General features: G+C 40.9%; 1 protein-coding gene across 1 annotated transcript in view; it reads left to right on the forward strand.

Moving 5' to 3' along the window:
* The first annotated feature begins 8,983 nt into the window (after positions 1–8,983).
* The window catches only part of TTC7B (tetratricopeptide repeat domain 7B), a 119,158-nt gene continuing 108,152 nt past the window's right edge, over positions 8,984–19,989 (forward strand). Inside the window, exon 1 of the mRNA XM_064423600.1 lies at positions 8,984–9,243. Coding sequence (XP_064279670.1) covers positions 9,123–9,243 — 121 coding nt within the window. The 5' untranslated portion in view covers positions 8,984–9,122. The remainder of the gene's footprint in view (positions 9,244–19,989) is intronic.

Below are 19,989 nucleotides of genomic sequence, written 5' to 3' on the forward strand. Positions count from 1 at the left end.
TGGCAACCAATCTTTACAAGAGTCATGCAGAAGTCTACTAACTTCCTTTGAAATGCCAATAATAAAGAAAGAAAAACAGAACTCTAATTGCTTCAGGAACTGCCAAAAAACCTAACAGATGAAACTACAAACTGAGTGTAAACTTCTTACATCTTTCTTAATACAAAGATATTTGTCAAGAAATCCAGCATCAAATCTTAAAATTGGTCTCATTTATGTTCATCTGATTTTCTCTAGTTGTTTTTTAATTTTGTTAAATATGTAGTTGTCTTGGTACAATTATGATCAAAGGTCTATTTTCATAAGCAGGAGAAAAATAGAAGGATTTAGGATTAGGCCTTGTAAATAACCAAAATAAATCTGTTAGGAAATGTAGCCAACTCAAAATATGCATATATATTAATTATATTTGCTGATAAAACTATGTCCAGCCAAGTACATTTTATCCAAGTTATGGGTGTGATTTTGTGTGATATTCAGCTATGCTAAAAAAGCTTTCAAGTGTAAAGTCTTTGGAGTTTAGGGAAATTAGGAGAAAGGGGAAAATTTAATGATGATGCTGCAGAGAGGGGACAATGCTTGAAGTTTGTCCCTGAGTTACTTGAGGTGACTGCTTAAAGAGGTATCATTGTATGGTCTGCAGAAGCTCACTTGGTAGTAACAGTATGTATGCTTTTTTTTCCTATAAAAGTACTGTACATAGAGAAGAGAAACTCAATTCACAAAAACAGCAAATACCTCAAAGCTTTCCTCAGGTGTCTCCTTAGTGAGTTCCCATCCTTTAAACAGATACTCTGCTGTTCATGACAGTTACTCTTGAAGCTACGCCTGCTTGAGGGAACAGGATCCCACTCTGGTGATGTGCTCACTGCAGAGGGATGCTACAAATTAGAGCTCAAGGTGCTGTGTCCCTGCTGCTTTTAAGTTCAAGTGTTCATACAGTTCTAGTTCTACTTAGTATTTATCACCATGTCAGTCCCATTGGTATGCAGCTGTGGCAGGCCAGTTCAATTTGTTAGTGCTGTTAAATTAAAAGGAAGACTTGAGATCTACTTCAGGACCAAAGTGAGGACAGGCTTTGAATCTTAATATGCATCAGGATTACAAAAATGAATAAAAGTTTGGCATTGGCTGTCAATCTTGGTAGTCTTAAGATGCTCCTGCAACAAATATGGATGCTTGCAGCTAACTTTACAGTATTGATTTCTTTCACCTGCAGAGAAGGAAACCTGCAAATTGTTTCTTGCCAGATAAAAACTTTTGCTGGAGTCCTAGTAGAAGAAATCATCCCTAATTCCTACCTTTACCTTTGAAGCTGTAAAGGCAAAAAATGAATTGGTGACAGATTCTGACAGCTGGTTATAAAGGAGCAGGCTGTGTTAATTTGCAGTGAGAAGAACGGGGCGTTCTATTTCATGTGTCAGTGTGGGCAGGGAGTGGGGAGAGGGAAAGAAATGGGAAGAAGGGAATGCTGAGTGCTTTGCCTCACTGTAATTTACAGGACATTCTGGTTGCACGCCATTGCTTTTGAAGGACTGGTGATCTCCACATTCAGTTAAAATATTTTTGAATAAAAAGGCCCCACACAGGTTAACCTGACAACTTTTCTTCTTGGAAACAGTGCCATTTTCAAGTGGCAAATGCAGCATCGAGGACATTGCTTCCTTATTTTCTTAATGCCAGTTATCAACAGATTACAGTGGAATTTTCTTTCTGACAAATACACACGCCAACATGCAAAACCTTGTAATAGAAGTTTATCAAAAAGCAAGATTATTAATTGAATTGGTTTATTTTGCCCAACATTCAGAAAATGAATGAGGATTGTTGGAGTAAGTCCAGAGGATAATTCTGAATTTGATGGGAAAAGTACTAGAAGAAAGGATAACTTTGTGAATACAGTGGTGAAGAAAACACAGGAAGTCTGTGAAGACTGCTCAGAACTTGTGGAAGATTAGTGGAAGCAGATGCAGGTGAATGCTCCTGTCTGTAGAGCTGTTAAAGCTAACCATGCTTATCTGAAGGATGATGAGCCCAGCCTGTTGGCCAGTCCTGTCAGAGCCACAGGATTTGTGCCATGACCTGTTCAAAGGCACATTATGAGCCCCAGGGGAGCCACTCTTTGTTTAAGACTATTTTGTACTAATTCTGGATCTGCTGATTTTTTAAAGACTTCTTTCCAGTTATTAGCATAATTGAAACATCTAATTTAAATGCATGATTTTTCATTCTTTCCAAACAGAACAAAAATAGTTGCTGAGCACTCAGTTGTCACCAGTGTTTTTCTTGCCTCTGGATAGTAATGAACTCATGATGTTGCTGAAATTATTCATTGTCTTTGGCAAGTTTCTTAGCCATTTGTCATAGTATTCATAAGATACAGTATTTTCTGTCAATGTTTTAAGGTACCTACGGGTTTAGAAATTTTCCGAAGTTGAATGTAGCTTTCGACTCCCTCTGGTGGTCTGGCAATGGAGCTGGCAAATAGTTTGTGTATCACTGACTGCAAACGTTTGAATGCAGTATGACATTGTATTTTATTTTTACCCTTCATGAATAGTCAAAACTGGTACATGGCTGGTTTTCTGTTTTGAAAAATACAGGCCTAATAAAGTGCAAAACCATTGTATCTTTATAAAAACATATTACTATTTAAAAAAAAATCCATACTACTATTCTGGACACTGTTTTCATAAGTCAAAAGAATAGGAAAACATCTTTGCCTCTGAATTTCAATTTGCCTAGGAAGATTGTCTTTCATGAGTTTAAGCTAGAGATTAAACTACAATCTAGATCACATCTAGAATTTAGCTGAAGTGTGTTTGTAAGTTTTGTTATTGTGCAGAGACAGTGCGGGGTCCCCCTTCACCTGCATCCCTACAAGCAGTGTTGGACACCAGTTTGAAATAGAGCAGGAAAGAGGCTTACCATGACAGTAGCACAATGAAAGACCCATGATTAGACCTTTCCCTGGCTTTTCCCTGAAGTTAAAAGTAGCCAAAGCACTAATCTAAAATCCTTAGATCTTCGAGCAAGACTGACATGTTTTATACTGGCACAATAAAAATGAGAAACAGCAATCTATGGCATTTTTCTTCCTGTTTTGCTCCATATTTCTTACTCCATGTTAATATAGGATAGCAAATTTACTGATACTATACCATTGTAAAAATACAGTTGTGGAGCAAGTTGCATTTCATATATAAATACATTTATTCAGCCTCTGAAAAACAGTGGAGTGTGGGGTTTTTTAAATTCTGGGAGGTGACTTTTTTTTGGTGTGTGTAAATATGTGCATTTGTGGTGCAGAGGATTTTTCCAGGCATAGTGTGGCAGGTTTAAAATGTAGTTTGAAACACTGAGCTGGGAGAATATGGTTTTGGTAGATACTGGCAGTTGAGTGATAACTCTGTTGCCCTTTCACTGGCAATGCTGGCTCCCATTTCACTTGGGTGAGCTTAGAAAGGACTTCTTTTGGAGTGTGACTTTTTTTTTTTTCCCAGCATATTTAGTAATTAAACTTTGGATTCAGACAATCAATATTAGTGACTGCTAGCCCTGTCATTTCTTAAAGACTGTGAATTAACATCAAGGGATTTCATAAAATAGTAAAAAATATGTTTGCCTGATTGTACAGGCATGCATTCCATTTTCAGTATCAATTGCCCATTATCTCACAAGTGCAGTATGAACTGAATCACTTTGAAGGCAGCAAACTACAAAATTAAAACTCCATTGTGAAGAAAGCTTTTCGGGTTCCTAAGTTTTCTTGAACTGTTTTGTGTATGATATTAACATTCAAACAGCCATAAGGGCTTATTGGTTTACAAAATAATGTACATTTGCAGATGTAACTATTATATCTCTAAGAAAATAAACTCATCTACAAAACTTGAAATGTTGAAATATTTTGATAAAGTTTATTTCACTTTTTACATGGTTGTCTTCCTTGCTATGAGGCAGGGGTGGCAGGTTTTATAATGGGCTTTTTTCAGACTTGATTTAGTGGATACTATTCAGTCTCACTTCCCTTCAAACAGCATGTTTATACTCTTCTCAAAAAGGAGACAAAAGTAACTGTGAAATTCTTTCCTCAAAGAATTTTCTTATGGTCTGTTCTCAATTTCATAGAGATTACTGACTTCAGTAGTATTGGAGAACTGTGTAGTTCCTCCTTTTGCCAACATTGTTGCACTAACTGAAAAAAAAAAAGATGACTTTGGGTTCCAGTAAAAGTTTTGCTTCTGTTACTGGTTATGAGCTGGGCTCTCCACTGTAGAGAAATTAATTATCCCACTAATGAGTTTTGGCCTGAGAATTTTTGGACTTCATATTCAACAAAATAGCAGACGGTAGTAGGAGTTGATTGTGATTGCCTTAAAATGCAAATAGTATTTGAACTATCTGATCACTTGCAGTATGAATATATTTAATATTTTAATAGGCGTTACAATGGTGATTTTAATTGAAAGACAAAAGATTGGTAAAATTACCATTTGTGCTGAAGAAAAGCTTTTTAATGTTTACTTTTTTGTTTTATTTTACTATGGATATAAAAAAAGGACTTTTATGCGGTCTTCTGTAGCATCTTATTTCCTTCAAAATTCTTTTCTTTCTCTGATCTATACTATAAGTAGAAAAAGAATTTTAAGAATCAGCATTATGACTAGCAGTTTCAGACAAACTTTTTGGAAAAAACCAGCCTACCACTGGTCAGTCTGCCAATCTAAAACTAGAGTAGTAGGTAAACTTGCATATTAAACACTTTTTCTTTAAATAGTGAAACAACACTGGCCATTAAGCATCACTAACCTTTGACACAAGTTGGATTCTTCCTCGCCACTTCAGTGGTGAATAGTATTTGTCTAAGGCGCCAAAAATTTGGTCTGGAATAAAAAACCCATTGACCCTCTGAGTTTACTTGCAGGAGGTTTTTTTCCTCTCCTCTGGGTTTTGAACAGTCTGGTTTTATATGTTGCCTTTATAAATGCAAGTACTTTTTGAATTGTTTTTTCTGATTCCTTGTTATTGAATGTTTAATATTTTAGCAGAGGTTAAAATGCTGTTTTATTTAATTCAGTTTATATTCTCTAACATTGTCACCAGTTTAAAGGCCCATCACACCTGTTTCTCATAGATCTGTGTGGAGTACTAGTGCAGAAAGTTTATTTACCAGGTTTATTTTCAGGTTATGAGAAATATGAGAGTACCATTTCATTATGTGTATTGGGTTTGTGTAGCCAGGTTTTGGTAGTGGAGGGGACACTGCAGGAATGGTTTTTGTGAGAAGCTGATAGAGCTTCCCTCACATCCAACAAAGCCAGTGCCAGTTGGCTTCAGGATGGACCCACCTCTGGCCACCTTCTGAGTTCATCAGAGATGACAGTAAATAAAGCCTCTGTGATAACATATTTAAGAAGGAAAAAATAGTTATTGCACAGATGTAATTGTGACCAGAAGAGAGGACTGAGAATATGTGAGAGGAGCAGTTCTGCAGACACCAACGTCAGTCCAGGAGGGGCAGGAGGTGCTCCAGGCACTGGAGCTGAGATTCCCCTGCAGCCCGTGGTGAAGACCATGGTGAGGCAGATGTGCCCCTGCAGCCCATGGAGGTGAACAGGGGAGCAGAGATGCACCTGGAGCAGGTGGGTGCCCAGAGGAAGGCTGTGAACCCATGGCAACATGCTCCTGAGAGGGACGTGCAGACCTGTGGAGAGAGAAGCCCATGTTAGGGAGAGTTTGATTTGTGACCCCATGGAGGACTCACTGGAGCAGCAGGTTCCTGCAGGACTGTATCCTGTGTAAAGGTGCCCACACTGCAGCAGTTCGTGCAGAACTGTAGCCCATGGCAAGGACTCACCCTGGAGAAGTTCATGGAGAAGTGTCTCTCATGGGAAGGACTCCTCTCCCTGAGCAGTGGCAGAAACAACAGGTGATGAACTGACTGTAAGCCCTGTTCCCTGTCTGCCTGGGCTGCTGGGGGGGAGGAGGTAGAGCCCAGGAAAGAGGGAAGGGTGAGGGAAATGTGTTTTCATTATTTAGCTTATTTCTTATTATCCTGCTCTGATTTTGCTTGGTAATAAATTCAATTAATATCTGCAAACTGAGCCTGACAGTAATCAGTCAGTGACGTCTGTCTGCCCTTATCTCAACTGCTGAGCCTTCCTCTGTATTTTCTGTCCCTGATCACTCGTGGCTTTGGGGAGCACCTGGCACCCAGCTAGGGTCAAGCCAGCACAGTGTGTAGCTGTGTAGTGAAAGGCCCTGTTTCTTCACACCAAGCTCATGAAATTGCACTGAACAATCCACTGTTTCTCTTCCTGCAGTGTTCGGGGGGATTGGAGTGGGAGAGATGGCACAAGGCAAAATGATAGACCAATACATCTTAGTTATTCTCCTGCATTTTGAACTTCCCTCCTTTTCACAAACAGGTATTTCTCTATATTTGCCAGCCAGCAGCCTCACCTTACAAACAGACTATTTCTAGCCAAGTACATGTATGCTTCGGTCTGCCCCAACAGTGTAATAAATAGGCCATTTCCAGAAAAGAACACCTTGTTAAAGGTTGAAAAAAAGAGGGACATTTAACAAAATATGCAGGATTATGCTTCTTTTCTCTCTTACTTTTATGCTATCCACTCTAAATCCATTGTTGAATTCCACCATGGGTCATCTACAGTGGAATCTTCTCAGAGCAGTCTTGAGTGTATGGAAGTTTCATTAATGTTAAAGCAGATTTCCTAAGCATTTCAAAATGTGCTAATTCCTTTTGCATAGATGTCTCACTTCATAAATAGGAGCTGTTGAGATAATAAGCCTGATGAGCTGTAATGTAAATATTTTAATACTATTGCTGGTAGCTTTTAGTGAAATGATGTGATCAGTGCTAACAAAATGTGTTAGAATTGTTATGAATCAATATGAATAATCTTCATGGGCAAATTAGCTCTTTTAGAAAGTTGAAATTTTACTTTTCATAGTCTTATCTGTAAAATAACTAGTTATAATATGAACTATTTTGAATTATCATTCTTTTCCTTCCTAATTTTTAGCTTATCTTTTCTCCCCATTAAAAAAACATGTTATAATCAGTTTGATGTTCTCTGGATCATTTGAAAACTCATGTATGTAAAAAATGCTTTATTACTTATTTATCCTTTTGATTTTGTTGCATTATTAAATCCTCTCTCCAATTCTGCAGTACTCCATTGTATTTTTAAACACTGTTATGTTCTGCTACCATTTCACTTTTAAAATGTGAAGAATATTTTGTTTGAAATGGGACTGTAACCTGAAGGTGCTATAAAAACAACTTGACTAAAAGGCAAATTACAATATCTGAATTTTGTGTTGTTGTGCTTTTAATAACACTGGGAATGAAAAGTAAATTACTTGAAGCACTGAACAAGATATTTTATGCCTGCCATAGAGTTGCAATAGCTGTGATGGTCTAAGTGTGATGGAAGCAAAACAAAACTTATTGGAAGTAGTATTTATTACATTGAGGATATAGCTGGGAAATACACTAACAAGCTTTAGTTTTGTAAGCCTGGGTCTGTTCCTGGTCAGTTAGTGATTCAATGGAAACTGCATATCTTTAAAAAAATCCATGCTTTTAAAAAAATCCAAAAGAATCCATCTCATGTTTCAGCTGATGATTAAAACCAAGCAAAACTTCAGAACACACCTGTCTCTAGTATATGTGAACACACACAAAGCAGACAATTGTTTAGAAATTCTGTAATGTAAACCATCTCCCAATGCCCACAGGGAACGCCATGTTTGTATTTAACAGATCTATTTATAGAACAGCCAGTAGTTTTTCATTTGCCCAAATTTGACTTCTGACTTCGTAACCTTGTAACTTCTGAAGATTAACATGTACTAGATCCAGAGGAGTGCAACGCATGTAAAAACAAAACTTGCATCCAGCTTTTTTTTTGAATCTTCATCATCATCTCTGACAGTCATCCTCACAAACTCAACCAAATTCCTGTGTCTTCACTGACTTCTCATTTCTGTGGATGAAATAATTGCCAAGCCTGCACTATGACCCAAGGATGTGGAGCAAGACACTCGAATCATTTGAATTCATGTTGCATGTAGCTACACTATATCTCTGCAAAAACCTGCTCCTTCTGTCAATGGGCTGTATCTTTATTTTGTGAAAAGTAAGTAAGCAATTTGTGAGATTTTTTTCCCCCCCAGCTACATATTTTTGCTAATTTTTCCGAGAAAATCAGTCATGGCTGTAGTTTTGCAAGATGTGAGTCTGTGGAATTGCTGTGTCACGTTTGTGTGATGCAGTGTTTGATAAAGATACAAAGTACCATTGGAATTGTTTCAGCTAGTGTTTTTATTCTAGCCAAACGCTGGAAATCCGTTTATTTTCTCAAAACATAAGGCATAACCCTGTACCTTTCTTTCCCTCAGGCTGTTGGCTGAGGCACAGGTGAGTCCTGAGCAGGTGGCGATGCCGGGCTGTGCTTGCTCTGGAGCACGGCCTGGGAAAGCGCCATTAAACCCACCAAACCCTCCAGCAGCGGGCTCACGGCCTTCAAGGTGGGCGAGGAGGTGCCCAGCCACGGGCAGGAACTAATTTTGCGTTAGCTTTTGGGGAAGGGGAAAGTGTAGCAGAGGCGCGTGGTCCTCCCTCGCCTGTGGAGGAGCAGAACCAGCCGAGCCATCGCCTCCCCCGTGCGAGCGGGCTCTGAAGGGCCAATTCCTGCCGGCGCCCGCGGTAGCGGCCCGCTACCAGCGGCACCTTCAGCGGCGCGGCGCCCGCACTAGAAGACCCGTCCTCTCTCTCCCTCCCTCCCTGCCCCTCCCGCTCCCCCGACGCCTCCCGCGGGTGCCCGGGCAGCGCTGCCCGGCGGCGGCAGCTCCCTCAGCCCCCGCCCCGGGTCCCGCTCCCCCGGCCCGGGCCCGCCCGGCGCCGCCGCTGGCCCCGCCCCGCCGCGCGCGGCCGCCAGGGGGCGCTGCTCCCGGCGCTCCCGGGGCCGCCAGCGCGGCGCGGCCGCGGCGCTCGAGTTCCGCCGCTGCCGGGGCCGCCGCCGCCCGTCCCCGCCTCCCCCTGCCCGCCGCCCCGGCCCCTGCCCCCGCCGGGGCCCCTCGGCCCCACCATGGCCACCAGGAAGGCGGGCTCGCGGCTGGAGACGGAGATAGAGCGGTGCCGCTCCGAGTGCCAGTGGGAGCGGATCCCCGAGCTGGTGAAGCAGCTCTCGGCCAAGCTCATCGCGAACGGTGCGGCGCGGGGCGGGCGGCGGCGGGGCCCGGCAGGTGCAGCCGGGCGGGCGGCGAGAGGGGCCTGCGGAGCCCGGGGAGGCGGCGGGGCGGGCAGCGGGTCCGGGCGGCCCGGCCGGGCGGGAGCGGCGCGCAGGGAGGCGGGAGCCGGCCCGGGCCCGGCCCCGGGCGGAGGCTGCGCGCATCGCCCGCGGAGCGCCCGCGGAGCCGGGCCGGCCGCGCTCCGAGGGGCCGGCTGCGCGGCCCGGTGCGGTCCCGGCCCGGGCGCGGAGCTGCCCGGTGTTTATCACGAGCGCTGCAGTTTGCAGGCGCACATGCTGACAGTGTGCATAAAGCCCGAAATGTCCTTCTGCCGTCTGGGACTGCCAGAGGGGCTGTGCACAGCGCGTTCTGTGTTCTGCCGTCCTTTCTCTTAATAACAAACCTCAGCACTATAGTGCAGCTTCATTTATTTTGTTGTAAAAATTGCAAATTTTTTGCTTGTTCTCTTAATTCTGTGTCACAAACTTCTGTGTGTTTAGCTGAAGGAGGTGAAAAGCAGTCCATTCTGAGGCATGAAAGTATGCATTGAACCAGGGAGAGCCAGGGAAGTTCTTTTTGGCATGGATGCCTTAGTTCTGTGTGAGAAAAAATATGGGGATAGTGTGTGCCTCTCTGGGCTCACTCATGTACTTGAGGTGGACCTGGGGGCATTTTCAGAGAGCAGTCAAGTCTGTGAAGACTTGTGAAGAACTTGGGGTGAATTCAGAGGTGGTAAGTTAGCGGAGAGGATGAGGCCTATCATTGACATCACTGGAAGTTTGTTGTGAAAGCAGTGATAGCTTTGCATGTTTAGATGGGAAAGAAAACTGCATGATTCAGCTCTGTAGAAATACAAATAAAAGGGGAAAAGCCTGACTCAAAGAAGAGAAAATAATTTAAGAATAAATGGGTAGTAGATAACATTTATGTGTGTTTGCCTTAAAAACAACTGAGTGTTGTTCCTGACCCTGGTGTTATGCTAACTAAAAATAAACATGAGTGAAAAGATGGAAGGTATGTTTAGTTTCAGGACATGCATCATTGAATGATAGACTATGAGCTGGTTAGAGATCACTTCAAGCAAAGGCAAATATGTTTTTGCTGTCTAGTTGGGAAGCACAATCTTCATACTTTCAAGATGTACTTAGGTATTTCAGACAGGCAGGGAGAGCTAGGCAGATGTTATTGACAGTTTGACTTAAATTTCTCTAACTAGGTATGTTTTACCTAGCTGAAGCATATGAAGAGAAGATTATGCAATCTGCATAACTTTACACTTCAGTAGTTTTCTGTGCAGGCATCTTCTAGATTCTGTACCAGTCAAAATTAGTTATTGAAGCATTTCCTGATCTTTAAAACATGGGAAAGTATCATATGCAGCTTTTATCTCTTTTTGTCAGCACATGAAGTCAGTGTGCATGACTTCCAAGCCAGGCTAACTGAGAACATAAACAGGAAATTAACTGATCATATGGGACTGTTCTTCTGTTTTGGAGTAACACAGTTTATTTAATGAAATGCCTTCACCTGCTGTTGAGAGTGTGGAAGACGGGAAGTTTTTGTTCCAAATCCAGGTGTACCTAACAGGTTGCAGGCCAAGGTTATCAGCTAGTGAGCCTACCAAGGAGAGGCAGTGCCTCTGTTCCACCCGTGAAGAGAGATGTGAACTGAAAGGCACTCTGATGCATATCCCTGTTGTTACTTAATCTGAAGCAATTAACTTAAAAGTTCAGTACCCTGAAGTTTACTGCATCCTTCTGTACTGATGTTCAGTTTGGACTTGGGAATGGATAACAAAAGTCTGGTTTTTGGCTGAATATGTAACATTATGTCATAGGAATGATTTAAAAGCATGGGGGAGAGGGAAAGAGAAGAGGATCTTTATTCTAACCATGTATTGGTGTGTAGGGAATTGGCTTCAATTCCTGAATGCTGGAGCATTTTAACAGAGGATATCAGCATTGCTAGGAGTAGTGTTTATTGCTCTTTGAACACAGATGGGAATGAAACCTTTTGGGAAGCTCTCGTAATCAACACAGATGGGAATGAAACCTTTTGGGAAGCTCTCGTAATCTCTTGCACTGTTGCAAAAGAATAGACTTGTTTTACTAGGGCTCAGTTACAGCTCCTTTTTGGAATTGGGATTAGACAACTTGATAAAAAAGTTTAATGGTTCAAGTTATTATTTGGGCTGTTTTACATTAGGAAATTCTCATCTCTTGAAGCTTGCAGCCTAAATAAGATGCAGGAAGAAACAGCAATGACAGCTCCCAGGACAAAGGTCTGTGTGAATACACAAGGCAATACTATGTCCTCTGATGAAATTCAGCACTTGAGAGGTGCAGAATTTTGAGTAGACTTGATTATTGTATTGTTTATTCTGTTTAGTTCTGCTGATGGATCCTATCTATTCCATAACAGAATACACAAGTCTTGTGTATAAAACCTGGCAGTGGATCAGATATAAATGACAGTTTTGGTAGGGTTTTGGATGCATAAAAATGACTCTAGAGCAAATTTCTGTGTCTGATTGATGGCATTTGAAAGGTTTTCTGAACCTTAAGTAAAAGAGGGAAGAGAAATATTGATGAATTGCTATTCTGTATGTAATAGAGACAATTTGGGTCACAGAAAATGTGTATTCTGTGTAAAGCCTGTGACTTGCATTTCTTTTCACAATGGATAAATAGATGGATGGGTGAAAAAAGGGTCTTTAACCTGACTCAGATTTTGTTAGCCACTTAGCCTGTTTGTATCATATTTCTCTACTTCAGAAACAGGACTCAGTAGCAGTAATGAGATTCATGCCATGTAACACAAATCTTGGTCTGAGCTCTTGCTTCATCAGCATTCTGCTAAAAGATTGGGTTAGAACTGTTATGTGCAGGGTGCTGAGTTAGCCTTGGCTAACAGCACATGCCCAGCCAGCTGCTCAGTCTCCCTTTCCTTAGAGGGGCAGGGGCAAAAGGTAGAGATAATAAGAGCTCGAAATAAAGACAGGAAGATCACTTACTAGTTCTGGGCAAAATAGTCTTGATTTGGAGAACTGAATTTAATTTGTTGCCAGTTAAAATATATTCAGATACTAAGACAGAAAGACAGACATGAAAGAAACACTTTTCTCTCCCCTTTCCTAGGCTGAACTTCACTCCTGTGCCCCTCCCTGTGAGGTGAAGGAGGCAAAGGGGTCGTGGTGCAAGATAGTTTCTTTCTGCCTCTCCTTCCTTCTCACTTTTTTCCTCTGCTCTGCATAAGCTCCCCACTGACAGCGGTCCTGCTTTGGAACAGGCTCTCCACGTGCTACAGTTCCTTCAGGGCATATCCACCTGGCTTGGGTCCTCCCTGGCACTGGAGCACCTCTGTCCCTCTCCTTCTCTGACCGTGGTGTTGTGCTTTTCTGCTGTTTCTCACTCCTTTTGTTCTCTTTTGTTTTGTGTCATTTTCTGCCCTTTCTTAAATACACTTTCCCAGAGGTGTTGTCACTTGTGCGGAGGGGCTCAGCTGTGTCTGGCTGCTGGAGCCAGCTGGGCCTGGGGCAGGGCAATCCCTGGCCTTTACCCCCGGAGCTGCTCCTGCAGCCCCTCTGCTGCCAGCACCTTGCTGGTTATAACCAGTACAGCAGGATTTCAACAACTGTAGCAGCTGGCAAAGAAATGGTGCTGCCCTGAAGGTCACAAAGATGCAGTCCTTGGATAGTCTGTAGCCTGTTCAGTGCCATCCTCAGTGTTCGGTGTTCGCATCCTGAGTATCACCTCTTGAATGGAACTGAGAAAAACCCCAAGTTGTTAGAAATAAAATCTTAGAGCAGTTTTCACTAATGAAACTTTGTGAGTGCTCCCAACTAGTTTAACTAACTTTAGGAAGTTCCTTCTAAAAAAGTGAACTGAAGAAATTTTCATTCCTGGTTGAATTTTGTCTAACATTGCAAATGAACCACATCATGGTGAAGCATGGCCATGACAGTTAGTGGATGCTTTAAGTTCATAATTGCTTGCTCAAAGAATATTGGAAGAGGTTAAAATACTAAATGCTGAATATCTGAAACTAATCTGAATGTATTTTGAAGTGCTCCCAGAACTGAGAAACACAATTGAAGCTAACAATCACCTTGCAAAGCTGATTGCGAGGCCATCATGTATTTTTGATGAAACAGTAGCATCTCATAGGAAGTGTCTACAATGGAATTGAGTATGAAGGTTGTATCTGCTCAGGGCATTTTCAGGACATCAATATTCTGGTGTTTTCTTTCCTTCCTTTGGAAACAAAGTGAGGAAATCTTAGGCTGGTTCAGTAGCCAGCTGAACGGATAAAATAAAGGATCCATGAATTTCCATGGGTGTTTCCGGCCATTCATTGTTGCTGTAATTGGAATGTGACCTTGCTCAAGTTCAGTGAGATGTATGGCCCTGTCTGGAAAAACACTGAGGGGGTGAATTTTTATAGTTCAAACGAGGTAGAATGGTGTAGTTCTGTAGAAACCTTAGCCAATGTGAAATATTGCATTACTTGGGGAGAGAATGCGTTCCCAGGAAGTTCACAGATCTATATGCTACCAAGAGCGTTGTGACATTGCCATGAAAATAGAACATTACCTACAGGTACCAAGTTTGCTCATGGAAGTACACCAACATGGTAACACAAGGCTTTTTTTACCTAGTGAATTTCTTACTACTTTTGTTATCCCATTTCTGTTTGATTTGTCTTGTCTGGGATCTCTTCTCTGACTGCCTTTCCTCTCAACACCTTGTTTCTGTAGTCTTCTATTAGACTTAGCCTCACATTTAGCCTGGCAGAGTAATGGGACAGAGAGGAGTTAAGAGCAGAGTAGCAAACCCAAAGGATTATGAGTTATTTTACATGTCTAATTTTGTTTGTCACCTTCTGTGTGGCTCCCTTTTCTTGATATAAGTAGGACCTAAAAATAGAAACATCTTATCAGTTTTCATCTGTTTTGCAGCCTGGTGAAATACAAGACCTCGGATGTATGGTTAAAGCTTATCCTCAGAATAAACAAGGGATTTCTAAACCTCTTAGGACTCATGCCCTACTTAGAAGGTGTTTACCAAATTTGTTTGGTTTTATACATAGAGTTTCTAGTGTGATTTGTATATGCAAAGCTTTCCTAAGAGTGACATCTCTACCAGAAAAGTTTGCAGACCATGTGACAAACCTTTTTGCATGTCCACCACAGTCGAAGTGGAGGACTCTCTTCATTTGTTATCTTCTTTGTTTTCCTCCTATTGCATTCACTGTCACATTTACAGAACAAGATTACTGAGGATAGACATTTTTCTGAATGAAGAGCAAAGGTGGTGACAGTACTTAGATGTGTTGTCTTATTTTTGACTGACAGCTTTGTTTCTTCAGATAGCCAGGGGTGTTACAACAGTGTAAGTGATGATGTGGATCGTCTGCTTGTACTCACACTGCATGTTCATCTGGAAGAGGAAATGCTAGCGTGTGATTTCACAAGTAACCAAGCTGGTCTAACACCTCGCTGCTATTATGTAGAGTAGTTCTTGCTTCCTGCCTTTAATCAAGCTGCTGCTTCTCTGTGCAGCTTCTCCTGGTTATGTGTTCCTGGCCTCTCCCTTGTGTTGATGAACACCAGAGGTGGGAATTACTGTGCTTGGCCAGCAGAAAACTCCGTGCTTCTTGTTCTGGGGCCTACTGTGTTTGCTGGCTTGCCAAGCTCATTTGCCTCCCACAGGGCTCTGAGGAGTGTAACAGCTGGTGGAAAGAACAGTAGCAGCAGCCAGTGGAGGGCAAAGGTGAGGGGAGCTGTGAGGAAGCATGTAGTTGGTCTTAGTGGAATGAAAGAAGCATTTCGGATATTTGGGGCTTATAACTGATTGTATTTACAATAATATTGCTATATATTATGAAGGTAATTATTTCGGGAATTGGATGTCTCGTGTAGTAATGTCAGGTTGATTGCACTTTTGCCTTGTTTAAAAGTTACAAGAAATGTAACTTTTAAAGGTTTATGCATGAATAGATACTGGTATATATCTGTATTATAGCTGCTCTCAGTTCCTTTAAACTTACTTCAAGGGTTAAAGGTTAGGATTAACTTTTCTACAGGGAAATAAATTCATTAACATAAACTCAGGATCATTGATACCACTTTTGTTTGGGTTTGATTTGCATGGTAGTAAAGAAGGGGGCAGAAGGTCCTTAACTTACCAAATATTGAGCCATTCTCCTTCTCTACTAAATCTGGGCCATTCCTCCGTCCCACAAATCTGTCTTTTAAAGAATAAAATCTTAGAATTTGGTGGTTCAGTTTTTCACAGTTTTTTTTTTTTTTTCCTGCACTGAATGCTGTTTAATTTGAGCTGATAAAGAGTGGCTGAAGATAATAACTTTGTAAAAAGCAAAGTGGCAGGATGCTGAGATAAGTTGGATGAAGTAAGGATGTCTGGCTAATAATGTGAGGTGGGTAGCCAGACCTTTAATAATTGGAGAGCATTTGATCTGTGCTCCAGGCTGTGGAGGGAGATGCTGAATCTGGGCATTTCTGTGGTGTTAGCAAATGTGTGGCAGAATGCATAGTGGCAGTTTTCAGTAGTTGCTCTGATCAGTGATGTTATCAGTTGCTTAGGAGTTACTTCAGGAGGTGTTGCATGAATTTCTGCAAGTTCCCACCCCACTGATGAGCTGTGTGGGATTGGTATGATTCCACTCAGAATTTGTACGCATAACCTGAAATCCTTTACTATAATCTCATATTATCTGGAGTTGTAAACTGTGCTTCTTTAACAAAAAAATTGTTTGAAAATACATTTTATTTCTAGAATTTTGAATGCAGCTCACCTGAGACCAGTAATTTGGTTTATCTCCTTAAAACTTTTGCACAGGCAACCAGGATATGAAAACAACAGCTTACAGGCCCTCCCATACTTTTCTGCAGTTATATGAACAAGTTGTAGCTCATCTTTTAAGTGTGCCTTATCTCAGACTCAGATTTGCGTGGGCTTGGCTTGCAGCTACATTTCTGTTTTTCTTTTTTCTATTTAATTGCAGTCTCTTTACCTTAATGGGAAGAAAATGGTGTGCATTAATCAAGGCTTTAATGGGACTGCATTAGAGCTGGCTTTGAGGAAAGGCAGAATAGGGACTTGTTTTTAGAACAGCCGGTAAATAAAAACAAAATAAATAAAAAAAAACACCACAAAAAATGAACCCCACCAAAACACCAATGAACCAAGTTGCAAAAGGTGCTTTCTGTCTTAGCACTGGTAGTTATGTACCTCAGGCAATTGCCTCTGAGACTGACAAATGTAGGGTTCTGTCTTTCAAGAATTTACTTGAGGCTTCCAAGGTGGACCTGTGTGGCTGTGGCTTTTTGGAAAGCTAGGAGGAGAAGATTGGAAATGATAGAGAACTGCAAGATCTTGCTTTCTGGAGAACAGAGGCTCATCTATGTGCTTTCATCTGAGCTTTGGGTCACCCCAAAGATGAAAAATCTCTCTTCTGACCTGGCAGTTAATTAGTGATTTTGTTTTTTGTTAGTCATTTTCTTTATCTTTTTGTGACAAGAAAAGTCGGATTCCATTGTCATCATCTCTCAAATTTGCACTGTGCTGCAATATAGCTGTTTGGTAGAGAATGGACAAGAGCCACTGTCCTTATGACATGGCTTGGTTTTTGCCTTCCATCTAGTTGTCTCTAGTATTTTATTGTTGTTAGTAGCAACAGGAAAACTGTTTTGTCCTTTGAGAAATAAATCATGGCAAGAAGCAAGATTGGAATGAATTCCTACCTATCAGAGCATGTGCTTTTCCTGTTCTCCCAGTCATTCCTTGATCTTTGTAACCTAAACACAACATAGATGGGAAGAAGCTAAATTTTGATTGTTCTTCCTCAGTGTGGTTGATAGAACTGTTTCCACTTAAACACTCAAAGATAATGGTGGTCCTGTTTCCCACACTTTGTGTTCCCAGTCTTGGGTTTGACATGCATTCTTATTTCTTGGTTTTACCTTGCATTTGACTGAAGGGGCCAAGTTTTATTCAACTGTAAGCCTGTCAATATTCTAGATGATACATTGTGAGTTTCCTGGCTTGATTATTTACTTTATTGATGGCCTTAACATTTCACAAAATTTGGTGAGCTTGAATATTAAAAAATAGTTTGAAACGGTTTTCTGTTCTTAATATGTGTTATCATAAAATAAATTTCAGTAGTAGTGGTACTTTGAAAGTAAATTTGCCTGTGCATAAATAGATTGGAAAGCCTGTAATATTTTTCTTCAAAGCAAGTTTTGGCTGTCAAGCAGGAAAATTGTGTCCATACTATATAGCTGCACAGTAAAAAGGTGCCATGCCCACTGTGTGTTTAAGAGGCAGAGGAATGAATGACTGTATATAATTAAAAGTGTTAGTGAGTAAAATTAAATTTCTTTAAACAGCTGACTCTGTATTTTCTGCTTCTGGTTTTATGTGTGACATCTGCATCAGTGTGAAACCTTTCTACCAGTAGTGCTTGTTGGGCTGCACGTATTCTCTGGATACTTTTCTGCTGTCTCCAGACACCTGGCTGGACAAGATCTTGGTCAACCTTCTCTAGTTCCTCTTGCTTGGATTAGGGGTGTTGGACTAGATGATGTCCAGAGGTCCCTTCCAACCTCAGCCATCCTCTGATGCTGTGAATTCTTGCTAATAAGTAGTCAGTGATGGAATCATAAGTAACATCTCTGTGTATATATTGTTTTTCTTGTTTTTAATATAAACCTTGTAGAAATCTAAGAATAGTTTTAGCATTCATTTTGATTTAAGTAGCTCCTGGTCCAGATTTACTGGGTGCTGAGCACAAATTTGAATGAGTACTTGGAGACTTGTACTGACATTCCTCTGCAAGCTAATGCTCTTACTCATGGTTTGATACATTGTGAACAAAGCAAATGTCTGCTTTAAGTGCTTTAAGTCAATTTGTTCCTGGGTGAAAACCCGTGTGTTTCATGCTTTTTCTGCCAGGTGAATAGGAAATCACTTCTGGTTCCAGGATTTCCAGATCCTCCTCTGGAAAGAAGCTCAATTTTCAAGTGGCCTTCTTAATAACTGTTCTGTGGGAGGCTACAAATTTTTTCTTGTTTTCGGCTGTTTAGAGCAATTGACCTGATTGGGATCCTTCTTGCTGCATACCACTCCTAGATAAAATTCCTTAGTTGTTGGTTTTGTTTTTTTTTTTCTTTTTTTTTTCTTTTTTTTTTTGGTATTTGGGTACAATGGTATTCCAAAATGTTATAGGATGTCTGAGGGAAAAATCATAATAAAATACTGCAGCATGCAGCCCTTCAGGTACTCTGAGCTTTCAGTTTTACCTTTAGAGAGACTAAGAAGTTTAGGGATTGAGTAGGAATAGTTTCTTTTCTCAGTCCCAAGCTAGTTTCCCTCTGGGAAGGCTTGAAGCACCAGAAGGGAGTTTACAAAGCAAATCTCAACTTCCTGGAATTCTGCACATCAATGTATGGTCCCTTTGGGATCCTGGAAATCTCATACTTGTCCTCTTTACCCCTTGTCCCTTTCCTACCCTGATTTTTTTTTTTAATTTTGCCTCTTTTTTTTTTAAATAGTCCTGAGTTAGGACTTCAGTTTTTCATCTATTTTTTTCTTCCTAGACTCCAGGATAGGGCAGTTGAAGCAGCAGCATCTTCTATTCTTACAATTCCATGCTTCATCTCATTAATCTCACCTGATGCAGTGTCTTCATTTGAGGCTAATGATAACCATGATCTTTAAACTTCAATGCATTTGAACAGTTGGGCTTTTAATTTAAGAGTCTAAAGTAAGTTACCTGAAATATTTAAGGTTATGGTGAAGAGTGGGTGAAATGATACAACATTTAACAAATGATACAACATATAACATGCTTCTAGATTTATCTGCTTCCTTACAAGGAAAGATTAAAGTTTGTTTGGTCAGTCAGATTCTGTAGGTATTTTGCTCTGTATTTTTTATTCTTAAATACATCCTATTCAAATTCAGATCCCCAGGGCCTGAGTCCAAGGTTGAGCTTCTTTGCTTAAATCGTTGTGGTAGGAGATTTTATCCTAATTATGCACTATTTTTCTTGCAGCTGTGTAATTCAGAGGAAAGGGAAATGAAATAATAAAAATATTTATTTTAATCTATGTCACTGGGCATATAAGGAAGAAAGAATGATTTTCTGCATAGTCTTTCTTGCTGCAGATGTTGAGCTGTTGAGGGAGGTTCCATGAATAACATGTAAGTATTGTTAGCACAGGATCATGTGTATTCTTGCCAGTGTACCACAGCAGCATGATATGGACGTTTATTTGCAGAGAAATATCTGGTGCATGGAGACTTGATAACAGGAGCAGGAGCTTGATAACAGGAGTATGGTTGTTGCCATAGTTGTGATAGCTGTTGTTATCCAAGAGGTGTGTTCCCTTATACCTTCCAAGTATTTCCTTCTGAAAAAAGTAATTATCTGACCCTTAAAAATTTTTCTGCATTAGTATTAGGAACACTTGAGAAACCACATATATAGTAGTCATGATCTGGACAAACATCAGTGTTTTGCTTTGGCTTTTATCTGAACTACCACAGGAAAAGTAATACTTTACCAGAAGAGTTACTTGGTGCTCCAGAGAACAACAGGTAGCAAGCAGTTGTGGGGTTTTTTTGGTTTTTTTTTTTTTTTTTTTTTTGGTAGTTGTATGCAATGTTGCCATTCTTTACTTTCTCTGTCCTTCTCCCT

Source organism: Passer domesticus, chromosome 6 (assembly GCF_036417665.1).
Source record: "Passer domesticus isolate bPasDom1 chromosome 6, bPasDom1.hap1, whole genome shotgun sequence".
Taxonomy (NCBI): domain Eukaryota; kingdom Metazoa; phylum Chordata; class Aves; order Passeriformes; family Passeridae; genus Passer; species Passer domesticus.